Genomic DNA, 13,013 nt, shown 5'->3' with positions numbered 1-13,013 from the left:
CCCCTATTCACGAGTCACATTTTATTCGAGGCAGAGTCAAGGTACAGAAGCTGAACATATCACAATCAAACACGTTCACGTTGAACGTTCACACAGATCCGATATGTTCCAGCTTCCAAATTCTGCAGACTTAACAAGGCACAATATCACACAATCCAGACTGGGCACACAGGCCGCATGAGTTCATTCCACATGGAAAATCCATTGTAGTATCGTACTGGATTAATTTAGCTTTGGGTAAAATTCCGTTGCAGGCGGTTTCTGAATCTGTCGTATGTACACATTATATAACTTCATATGCATGTATTGCACAGGTATTACGCTCTGCAAGATACTAACAGATTATTAACCGGCGTGAGGTCTGTGCGGGACAACATCAGACATCTGAGCAAGCAAAGTTAACAATTTGTTCATGATACGGCTGTTTTTTTTTTTTTTAGCTGCGGCAACAAAATATCAGATATTTATGGGGTATGTTCTTGTCCAACTTGGTTTTTCTAATCATGCTTTTCTCTTTCTGGTTTGTCATGAAGTTTTTAGTGGATTCTTGACTGTTGGGAGCTGTGTTTTCATCTTTGTTTGTCCACTTTGAGCTTGTTAGCTATTAATTCCTCCAATTCAGACTCGTCAGTGTCGTAAAATCCGCTCGGAGAACGATACTCTTCATTGCTCAGAATTTCTTTGCTCGCTTTTTGTTCAATTTGGTGCCGTGAAAATGGTAAACAAAGTTGCAAATTTGATGCGTGATCCGGACCAAATGCCATGGTAACGGTCCAAGAAAATATCAGATGGGAAATCAGCCAATCAGAGCGCGTGTACTGTTGTAGCCATATAATAACCAGTTTATCGTCCAGAAGTCACAGACAAGTAACAGGAATAACCAAAACTACTTACCTATGGAAGGAAATGTCTCCCGTCTTCCTCCGGTTGTGGCATTGCCAACATTCCGACATTTTCCAGCTGCATCTTGACAAGATTTAAGAGCGTCGATGCGCGCTAGCCACTGAGTTGGCCGGTTTGAAAATGGTGACCACACCTCATTTCAGTGTGACTGCAGTCTCTAGTACTCATATACGGCTCTGTGGGGTCGACACATGAACATTTTGTTCTCAAAAACTGAGCAAGAGTGAAGGTTATCTGAGGGAAGCCATCAAGGCAGGTTTTGTCTGTTACTGCACCACAGCCAGACAGCAGACTTTAAAACTCAAATCCAGACGACTGAATGTTAACCTACGACTGAATGTTAACCTGTCACACCTTCAGCCTGTTGCTTGATGGTGGTTGGCTGCACCTGGTTTGGGGGTGTGGTCTCTGTCAGTGAGGAAGATGTGTGTTGTGTTGACAGACGGTCCGGTGTCACTGTGCGGTCTGGAGGATTCCGTGGATGAAGGTGATGAAGATGGTCCAGCTGCGCTGCTCCACATCCTCAGACGTTCCTGATGCCACAAAAACCTGATCAGCTGGAGAAACTTCTCTTTCAATATAGGCAAAACAATACAGGTTGATTTTGGGGTGTGAAGATGCTGCTGTTACATCGGCACCACCTGCTGTCAACAAGCGTGATTTCACCCAGACCAACTGTTCATGCTGTAATTACTAAAATAAAGAGTGAAAACTGCCAGCGTGTTGTGGTTAGAGGTTCAGGTAGAAGTAAACCGTTGCAGGCAAAGGACCCAAATGCAGGGAGCTGGACACGGAGAAGAGTAAAAGGAAATATATTTATTTATAGTAAATAAAGGTGCTGTGCTGGGGTGGTGAAATGAGGGAGCTGCAGGATCCCGAGCCAGTCCTGAAGGACAATATCAACTCAGGTTTCAGGGTTCAGGACCAGGTGGAACGCTTGCCTCCGAGACCAGGAACTACGGGGAATAAAGACACACAGGGTGAGTGAATGCACTCGTAACACTGGAGCCTCAAAACAACCAGTTGATAAAAGGTTTAACACAGGTTATTTCAGAGGTCAGGAAGTTCTCTTCTTAAGAAATAAAATTCTCTGTTCAGGAATTATTCATAGTTCATAAGTTGTATTCAAAGGTCAGAGGTCAAGTGCTGTGTACTGTAACACAGTTCCAATTAAGCGGGACTTGATACAGCTGGGTTCTCAATTGTTTGATATCAGAATGCAGTTCATGGAAGAGTTCTTGGAACAGTTCTTTATCATAGCACAGTCACAAACAGGTACAAGTGAGAACGGGATCTCACTGAGACGAGAAAGAACTTAACTGGCATGTAAGAGTCAGGATCCAGGTCTGCTTGGGAGCCGTGCCAAAATCATCTGGAACATCAAGACAGTTCGCTCTAATATGGGAATTAGAAGGGAGGCAAGGTTACCTGAGGTTTTGCTGCGGGACGCTACAGCGTCTTAAGTGCACTTCTGAAAGACGCAGTCAAGGTTGCAGGTGGCTCTGGAAGCTGGCGAGGCAAAATGAGGCAAGCAAGGCAACAGACAAACATGGCACACAAGTATTTGGCCATACGTGAACAGAAAGTCAGCATTTAAATAGTCTGTCAATAATCAGTCACTCGTCTGACCCAGGTGTGAAACAAAACTGAGGATGCCATCTAGAGGAGAAACTAACACAGACACCGGTAAAACAGAACTCTGAGGGAAATCCTGACACAGCAAGGACGACTTTTTACTCCGTTCCCACCAGACATCAACCGACACATCTCGCAACCCCACACCGCATGGAAATATTTTATTTCAGTTCCTGAATTATTCATTGGACTGTCAGCATGCTAACATTTATTGAGTCAGCGTGTTGTGGAAAACGACAATGCAATGAAAAAACAACTAACTAAAACAACACAAAAATATTTAATGTCACAAACAGAAGTTTCAGTTACTCAAAAAAAAAAAAAAAAAATCACTGCTGCCTCCATAATTTTTTAAAATCATAAACTGAACATGCTTTAGAACAAGCTACATGCTAACTATCAAAACCATTTTGCTGAATCATGGTACCGTCTGCTAGCTAGGTTAGCTCAGTAAAATCATACGTATTGTCCCGTTTATAAACTATCAAAATGTTTTTGGAAGGTTAGAAAACACAGCTAGCTAATATCATCTGCCCTTTTAGCATGACCATGAAAAGCTGATTCCAGTTAGAAAGTCTGAACAAATTCAGGAGTAGTCTCATTAAAAAAAATTTATTCAGAATTTGTTCATCCACCACAATCACAACAGTCCATTTCTGACGTCAGTTGAACAACAACAAAAAAAAAAAAAACTAGTGGTAGAGGTTTCATACTGCAGCTCCTGTTCTGGAAAAGGTCATGGTTGGATCAAATGGGAAAGTCCACATACTGCAATCCTGACCGGAGTCAGCAACGTTTGTGCAGCTAGCAACGTGAATGCCAATGTTATTTATTGTACCTTTACAGCAGACGTTAGATTAGGATTAGCGGCGCTTATTTCACTAACTTTGTGATCATTCTATTCCACACAGTCTGATTAGGTTCCATCTGTTTGGCTGCAGTTTGAAAATGCAAAAATAGATGGCATCAAAAACATCTTCATGAAGTTTTAAAAAATCTAAATTTGTGCATTTGGTGCAAATGATTTGTTCTATTGTTGTGTTGACTTCATATTAAATATTTTCACATATTAAAGTCAAACAAAAACCCCAAAACAATTTTTGAAGCTAAAACAAAAGACATAAAAAATAACTGAAAGATAAATTAATGTGAATAGTTGATTTTAGTGCAAATACAACTCAGAAAATTATACTTTGGCTCCAGTTCATCAAAAATCCACACAAACTCAAAGTCAATTCCCCACAATCAGCAGAAAAATCTGAATTTTATTTTCTCACAATTTAAGATATTTGCATAACTTGTGGTTGTGTTCCTTCTGAATGTTCCCTTTAAGCACGTTTAGCATGTTAGTGCATTACTGCTAATGCTATAACCTGGTCTGACTTGGTCCGGATTCTAACTGAACACGTCCCTAATATTCTGTCCGTAATGTTTCTGTGTAGGCTCTCAGTTGTCCAGGTGGTTTCCATAGTAGAGAAGCTTAAATCTTCGACTGGACTGGGTTGCTTGACGTGAGGATGTTTCGCTTGAAATCGCAGAAGCTTCCTCAGCTAAAATTCTTGCTCTGGTGGTCTGACTTCTGTCTTGACTCAGAAGTCACAAAAGCTGGAGTTTTAAACCTAACCAGACTCCTCCTACCAAGAGGCAGACTGCTATAGGCTAGTGACTAAACAATAGCTCTAATTAGCACCTATTGTGCTCTAGTTAGCACCCTCCTAATGACAGGGCAGCTGTCCCTCTCCTGATGGCTCCCTTGACGACTCTGCTGATGACGTGAATGACTCATTACCATGAACAAAAGACTGAAACTGCTTTGACCTGAGTACCCCATTGTAAACAGGGGATAAAGCGTGTCTCAGACCCCCTCCCCGATTAAGGCTGGGTTTCAAACATTTCACAAAGAATGCCTCCTTGACCCCTCTCTCAAACCATTTCTTCTCTCTGGCTAATATTTTAACTTCCTTGTCCTCAAACATGTGGTTAGTGTCTTTAAGGTGGAGATGAACTGCAGACTGAGGTCTACTGGCGCCCTCTCTGCGGTGCTGGTATAGCCTTTTGTGTAAAGGTTGCTTAATCTCACCTATGTAGTGTTCATTACAGTTTTCTGATAGAATACACTACAATGCTTTGTTTGTAACTAGGGATCCTGTCCTTAGGGTGAACTAATTTCTGTCTCAAGGTGTTAACCGGTTTAAAGTAAACTGGGATTTTGTGCTGTCTGAAGATCCTCTGTAGTTTTTCCCCTACTCCAGCTAAATAAGGGAGAGACACTCCTCTTCTTCTTGTCTCCGTCTCCTGTCTATCTGGTCTCTTTGTTCTCTGGGACTTCTGCACTTTGTCCAGGGACCATCGTGGGTACCCACATACTGTGAGGGCTTTCCGGACACGTTGTTGTTCTTTAGCCCTTCCCTCTGCAGTTGTGGGCACCTGTAGGGCTCTGTGTTGAAGCGTCCTGATCACCCCGAGCTTGTGTTCAAGGGGGTGGTTTGAGCCAAAGAGCAGATATTGGTCAGTGTGACTTGGTTTTCTGTAAACCCCTGTCTGGAGCTGCCTCACAGCAGTCACACACTCATGGTAGAAGAGTGTGAGGTGAGGCGGGTGATGAGAAAGGTGAACCCGAGGAAAGCTGCAGGACCTGATGGAGTGGCGGGTTGGGTGCTGAAAGATTGTGCGGACCAACTGGCTGGAATCTTTACCAGGATTTTCAATCAGTCCCTGTCACAGGCCACTGTCCCCTCCTGTTTAAAGTCCTCTATCATTGTCCCATTACCAAAGAAACCTTGCATTACCACCCTGAATGACTACCGCCCAGTGGCACTAACACCAGTTATTATGAAGTGCTTTGAGAAACTGGTGCGGAGTCATATCATTTCCTGCCTGCCAGCTGATTTGGACCCTTTTCAATTTGCTTATAAAGCAAAGAGATCTATGGAGGATGCTGTTTCTACAGCACTTCATGCCGCGCTGACCCACTTGGAACAACGAGGGAGCTACGCAAGAATGCTCTTTGTGGATTTCAGCTCAGCGTTTAACACCATCCTTCCCACAACGTCTGGTGTCCAAGCTGGCAGACCTTGGACTTCCTCCACTCACCTGCAGCTGGATATTGGACTTTTTGACAGACCGCTCCCAGAGGGTCAGGCTGGGTTCCAACATCTCCACTGCTCTTAGTCTTAGCACCGGCTCACCACAGGGCTGTGTGCTTAGCCCGCTCCTCTACACTCTTTACACCTATGACTGTGTCCCTACCCACCCTAGTAATAAGATAATAAAGTTAGCAGATGACACGACAGTAGTCAGACTCATCTCAGACGACATAGGAGAGCTAGCCTACAGGGACGAGGTGGAGCGGCTGGCAGAGTGGTATTCAGTCAACAACCTGCTCCTTAACACAACAAAAACAAAGGAGCTTGTTGTTGACTTTAGAAGGAACAAGTCTGACATCCAACCACTTTTTATCGGGGGGGTCTGTGTGGAGCGGGTGCCGGTGTTCAGGTTTCTCGGCATTGAGCTGGAGGACAGCCTGACATGGCGCGCCAACACCAAGGAGCTGCTGAAGAAGGCGCAGCAGAGACTGTACTTTTTGAGAATTCTCAGGAGGAACAGTCTTCCTCAGAATCTGCTTCTCGCCTTCTATCACTGCTCCATAGAGAGTGTGCTCACATATGGACTGTGTGTTTGGTATGGCAGCTGCACATCCTCAGAGAAGAAGGTGCTACATAGGGTCGTTAGGGCAGCAGAGAAGATCATAGGCTGCCCCCTCCCCACACTGGGAGACATTTACACGTCCAGATGCTGCAGGAAGGCAAGAGATATTTCAAAGGACGTCTCACACCCTGGACATTGTCAGTTTCAGCTCATGCCATCAGGCAGGAGATACAGAATATTACAAACCAGAACAAACCGTCTAAAAAATAGTTTTTATAGTAGTTTTTATCCAAAGGCAATCATGGCACTTAACTCTTAAAGGTGAAATAGTATGTTCAGTATGCAGTACATCTGGTCTTTTTCACCCAGTGCAACCTGTGACCGTACCATTCCTGTCCATAAACAGTGCAATTTGTTTTATATTTTTTCTTTTTAGATGTTTTATTCCTGTTCATAGTCAGTGCAATATGTTTTTATGTTTTTAAACTATTTATTACTCTTAACTCACGAGCCAAAGCACTTTCAATTTCATTGTGACTTTGTAAAAAGTAACAATGACAATAAAGACTATCTGTCTATCTATCTGTTCTCTCCAATCGTAACATCACAGTCCAAGAAGGCTAAATGGTTGTTTCTGGCATCCTCACGTGTGAACTTGATATTGGCGTCCACCGAGTTGATGTGTTCTGTAAAGTCCTCAACTTCCTGTTGCTTGATTTTAACCCATGTGTCATCAACATATCTGAACCAGTGACTGGGAGAGATGCCCGTGAAAGACGTCAAGGCTGTCTTCTCCACTTGCTCCATGTACAGATTGGCCACAATGGGGGATACCGGAGACCCCATCACACAACCATGAATCTGCCTGTAGTAATTCCCCCTAAACAGGAAATATGTGGCATTAAGACAGATCTCCAAGAGTTGGCAGATGTGGTCTGGTGTGAGTTTGGTCCTTTCAAGTAGAGACACATCCTCCAGCAGTCTTTGCCTCACAGCTGAGACGGCCTCAGCGGTGGGGATGCAGGTGAACAATGAAGTCACATCAAATGACACGATTGTTTCATCTGCCTCCAGCTGCAGGTCCTTGATCTTGTTCACAAAATCTTGTGTGTTCTCCACATGGTGTTCTGAGTTACCCACTAGAGGAGCCAAAATCCACTTGAGGTGCTTGGCCAAATTGTACGTGATGGAATCTGTGCTACATACAATAGGCCTGAGTGGCACGTCCTGTTTGTGGATTTTGGGCAGTCCATAGATGCACGGAGTGGCGTCCCCAGGGTACAGTCTGTAGTATGTCTGCCTGTCGATGAGTCCCTCTTTCTCTAGGTTTTGGAGGTAGCTAATGATTTTCTTCTTATAGCTAATTCTTATATGCTATAAGAAGAAAATCATACGCCAATATCAAGTTCACACGTGAGGATGCCAGAAACAACCATTTAGCCATCTTGGACTGTGATGTTACAATTGGAGAGAACAGGCAGCTCCAGACAGGGGTTTACAGAAAACCAACTCACACTGACCAATATCTGCTCTTTGGCTCAAACCACCCCCTTGAACACAAGCTCGGGGTGATCAGGACGCTTCAACACAAGAGCCCTACAGGTGCCCACAACTGCAGAGGGAAGGGTTAAAGAACAACAACTTGTCCGGAAAGCCCTCACAGTATGTGGGTACCCACGATGGTCCCTGGACAAAGTGCAGAAGTCCCAGAGAACAAAGAGACCAGATAGACAGGAGACGGAGACAAGAAGAAGAGGAGTGTCTCTCCCTTATTTAGCAGGAGTAGGGGAAAAACTACAGAGGATCTTCAGACAGCACAAAATCCCAGTTTACTTTAAACCGGTTAACACCTTGAGACAGAAATCAGTTCACCCTAAGGACATGATCCCTAGTTACAAACAGAGCAATGTAGTGTATTATATCAGATGTCAGGAAAACTGTAATGAACACTACATAGGTGAGACTAAGCAACCTTTACACAAAAGGCTATACCAGCACCGCAGAGATGGCGCCAGTGGACCTCAGTCTGCAGTTCATCTACACCTTAAAGACACTAACCACACGTTTTAGGACAAGGAATTTAAAATATTAGCCAGAGAGAAGAAATGGTTTGAGAGAGGGGTCAAGGAGGCATTCTTTGTGAAACGTTTGAAACCCAGCCATAACCGGGGAGGGGGTCTGAGACACGCTTTATCCCCTGTTTACAATGGGGTACTCAGGTCAAAGCAGTTTCAGTCTTTTGTTCATGGTAATGAGTCATTCATGTCATCAGCAGAGTCGTCAAGGGAGCCATCAGGAGAGGGACAGCTGCCCTGTCATTAGGAGGGTGCTAACTAGAGCACAATAGGTGCTAATTAGAGCTATTGTTTAGTCACTAGCTTATAGCAGTCAGCCTCTCGGTAGGAGGGGTCTGGTTAGGTTTGTGACTTCTTGATTATTCTTCTCTACAAGAGTCAAGACAGAAGTCAAGACCACCAGAGCAAGAATTTTAGCTGAGGAAGCTTCTGCGATTTGAAGCGAAACGTCCTCGCGTCAAGGAACCCAGTCCAGTCGAAGATTCAAGCTTCTCTACTATTCTGTCCATAATATTCTCTCTCTTATTTCCATTTGAAATAAATACTTGACATCAGATTTATTGTTACTCAGCTGATCGATTACCAGATCTGATCCTGATCCACTGCTGCAGGACGCGCCCATCCCACTGTACAAACTGTTAGCATGCAACATTAGCATGCTAACCTGCAAAATGTATTCACTTTATTCAGGACGTCAGGGTGGGCGGCTCCATTTGTCAAACAACTTCCGGTTTGTCACTGCGTCTAATGAGAACACAGTACGCTATAACTATCAAACATCAGCAGCACTGTTCAGTTTGTGGGAGCCACAACAACTGGAAGAAGAGGAAACATCGCTTTCAGAACAATGTTTTGAACATGGAAAGTAGAGCTCTGAGTGCTGTCGACGAGTATTTAACTTGTTCCCTCCTCCATCAAAAGACGAGGATCTCCGGTGTTGGCTAAAGGCCCTGAATTTGAAAAATCCACCCAAACAAACCGATGTCTGTTCTTTTTATTTTGTGGACAAAAAACCCGCACCACTGGATCTTTACCCAAAGAAATGATTGGACTATAACGCTCTGTTGAAGAAGCCACGGCGGATGCTAGTGAGACAAACGGGTAAGCTGTGTTTGTAGCATTAGCTGCTATCTTATTTACTCATTTTCTGGCATTTGATACAACCAAGCGCTGCATGAAATAACACCATACGGATATTAACGTTATGTAATCTTGGGTAGTATTTTAATTTGATTGAAGGAGATATTGATAGGCTTTAGTGCTTTTATAGTTCCTCATAGCCAAACCGTCCACACAAAGTAATTAACAATATGGGCATACATAATCAAGGGCCACTTTTCATGTCATCTTCTCATTCTGTTCTGAGCCGTGGGTGAGCCAGAGTCGATCCCTTTGAGCTTTTCAAAAAGGTTTTTGTTTCCAACCATGTAATATCTTCCATTTTTCTATACTGGAAACACCACTCAGTGGAAGTCCCTTATGCTGCATTTACACATAAGCAGGACGCGTTACGAATGTCATATTGAGTCATTCTTGACACATTCTTGACATTCTTAACGTGACTTAACGCATCTGAATAGGTTTCTTAATAGTGCGTGATATTTGTGATTTTCGTGGAGCATGTTTTTGGCTGTCAGAAAATCTTCCACGAATGTCACACACCACCCTCATTTCACCTCATGCCGTGGAGGTCACAACTGAGCCTGTTGATCCATCTTGATTAGTGATGATCCTTAATAGTGCGTGACAGTGTTCTCTCTGACATGCGCGCAATTAAACCCTGCTGCACCACATTCAGTTTCATTGCAGCAGTATGCTGAAGAAGGACAGTGACGCCAAGTCCACTAAAAGTTTCATTCCAGTGCTCCTCAGTGCGCTCCTGCAGGTGTTCCACCTGCTGCTGTGCCTGATGTTTGGGAAAACGTGCAAGATGAGAGCCGCGTGGAGCCACACATCTGGCTCTCTCCGTCTCCTCCTTTCTGTGCCACTCCATGGCACAGAGCCCAACTAAGCATGCAGTCACAAAGTTCTTCTGCTGTGGATTTTGAGGAGCAAACTGGAGTGATCTAAATTGTTCAGTAACTGACGGTTGAATGATTATGGGTGTGTCTGTGGAGACAATTCGCTTCATTCACAATGTGACAGAACTTAACGATGCACAACAGTGAGCAGCGCGGAACATTCTTGACTGTGCGTAATGATTCCTGATAATTCTCCAGCAAAACGTGTCATTAATCGTAACATGTGGTAACAGGTTGCAGCAGTTCCTGAGGACACCTGACACCTCGGCCTCAAATCATCACATTTGTGATCAGCGGCCAAGAATGTGTACTTTGTGGGATTCGTGACTTGTTATGTGTAAGTGCAGCATAAGCCAAAACAGAAATACCTATGTTGTAAAAGTGGGCGGGGCTGAATAAGGTGAATACAGACATGCCAACATTAGTGTGTCTGTAATCAGTCATCTCATTTTCTGATGTCACATTGCTAATTTGTTTGTTAAATGTTTGGATTATATTTTTGACATGCTAAAGGCAGGAAACAACCATCATTTAGCATGTAGAGTTTAGTGTGTAGGACTTAACGTTTGCTAACACATCAACATTTTAATGATATTTATGAACAGAATGCAAAATATCTGCGCAATGACGATTCTACCACCGGCGACATCGGGGCGCTACAACAAGCTAAGCCAAGCAAAGAAGTCATTTAGGTTTGAGTTTCTTAATTGGTCACTTCAACAGTCAGGAGGAATTTGAACCACTGACCTTCTGGCTGAATGACAAACACACCACGTGATGCGACCGTGCACCCCAAAATAAAACTAACCTCTTCTTTTTACATGCATGAAGTTAATAATGCAGCTTGATAACATGCTGAAACATTTAATGTAGCACATTATCATCATCATTATTATTACTAATATCAGTGTTATTATTATCATTAGTACCATCATGATCATTATAATTATTCTGACAATTATTAGCAAACTTTAACGTGTTAGAATGTGTACAGAGCAAAAGCTGACTATAAATTTGTATGAACGTTGTGAAACAACAGGCTCTAAAACAGGATGTTTATGGTTTGTAAGGCTGAATGCTAATGCTAAATTGTTACTGTGTCATAATGATATTAAATGTATTTTTCACAGTTGAAGTTCAAAGATTGTACATGTATTCATTCATGTTCTTAGTGTTCATGTAAAATTCATCATCATGAGAACAGAAGGTGCTGCCACTCTGTGCATTTGACAGCAACATGGAACATTAACTATATTACCCTCAATTTTGTTATTATTCTTTCTTTTTTTCCTTTCTTTGCAAAGGGCAATAATCACTTAATAGGCTTGACTCAGGTTATACTCTAATCTTTGTAATGATTAGAACAAATGTTAGCAATAATTCTTCCAGGAATATACTTTGTAATGCCATAATGACTAATCTCCTTATCAGTGACATATGTTTACTCTCCTATGGATGTTTGATTAGTTTTTATACCAATCAAACATTTTTAGGGCAGTACGGTGGATGAGTTGTTAGCACTGTTGCCTCACAGCAAGAACGTCAACCATCCCTGGTTCTCAAGACCAGGCACCTAAGTGGCTCTACTCTTTTCTACTCTTCTATTTTACGCTTCCTTTTTAGATATACCTTAGCATAGTTCCACCTTAGAAATGGGATATAATACATAAGATATACCTTACTGAATTTTCATATGATCAATTCCCACCTATGGCCTTTCTATGTGGAGTTTGCATGTTTCATATATATAGGAGAAAGTTGCCATTTGCTCTTGGTATGTTTAAGGATTTTGGGTCAAGGATGAATGCCGCCAAAACCGAATGTTGATAGGACTAATATTTTGGGAGAAATTTTGGATATTACGTAACAACACTGAACAATGGATGTTGATAATTAAATTCTGGACTCACACACCATTCCAACTCATTACAGAAACTTTGCATAATTTATTACCACCCTTGAAAAATGTCAGCTACCTATTTTATAAACACAACCCAATCTAGAGCCCGTGGATCCCCACAGACAACACACTAGTATAGGTGTGTGTATATGTATGTATGCATGTATGATAAGATATATAAAAGTGGTATGTCTCTTCAAGGGTCTCAGAAGAAAAATTTTAATGTCAAAATAATTTCACATTTAAAAAAAAAAAAAAAAATCAATCTTTTTTTGTTTTATGTGGCAGCAAGATAAAGCACCAAATTCATAAAATATTAGTCTTGTATGATATATAGTATTTTAATACCATACAAAAGAATAGTAATTTGTGGAAAATATTTGTAAATGTAGCTGCTACCATTGCTGTTTCCAGAACATTAATGTGGCACCCTCGGAGAGAAGAACCGGAGCAGCAGCTCCTTAGTACGGGGATGAAATAAAGAATTAAATAAAGATTAATTAACAACCCCATGAAAAGTGACCAATTAATTAATCTTCATTTTCTGCCGACAACATTCACAGGATTGGGTGTTTCTTAATGGATGCCTTAAATTTCCAATCTAATCAGACTTAAGCCACACTTATTTTCCCTTTCATATGGCAGCATACTGGTATAGTATGTTTCTATGCTTTTTACTCTTTTAATTCATTTTATTAGTAAACGGAGCAGGCCGCGGCCTCAACTTTATCTAAATTCTGGGTCTTTTATTGAAGCTTAGGACTATTGGCCAGTGATCACCTTAGTATTTCTTCTGTTTTTTTTCTTGTTGATTAATGCTGATGAATTACA

The 13,013-nt window shown here is 42.2% G+C and overlaps 1 protein-coding gene across 2 annotated transcripts in view; it reads left to right on the top strand.

The window, feature by feature from the left end:
- LOC117523317 (cystatin-F) overlaps positions 1 to 13,013 on the top strand; it is a 67,629-nt gene that overhangs the window by 36,373 nt on the left and 18,243 nt on the right. The window contains exon 5 of one of the 2 annotated variants that reach the window (XM_034184804.1): positions 1,346 to 1,468. The exons of the other annotated variant lie outside the window; for it this stretch is intronic. Coding sequence (XP_034040695.1) covers positions 1,346 to 1,456 — 111 coding nt within the window. The 3' untranslated portion in view covers positions 1,457 to 1,468. Of the gene's footprint in view, positions 1 to 1,345; positions 1,469 to 13,013 lie in introns of those variants that run through there. 2 annotated transcript variants of the gene reach the window in all.

The sequence above is a fragment of the Thalassophryne amazonica genome, chromosome 13 (assembly GCF_902500255.1).
Source record: "Thalassophryne amazonica chromosome 13, fThaAma1.1, whole genome shotgun sequence".
In the NCBI taxonomy this organism is placed as follows: Eukaryota; Metazoa; Chordata; class Actinopteri; order Batrachoidiformes; family Batrachoididae; genus Thalassophryne; species Thalassophryne amazonica.
This window is presented reverse-complemented; position numbering and strand designations above follow the sequence as displayed.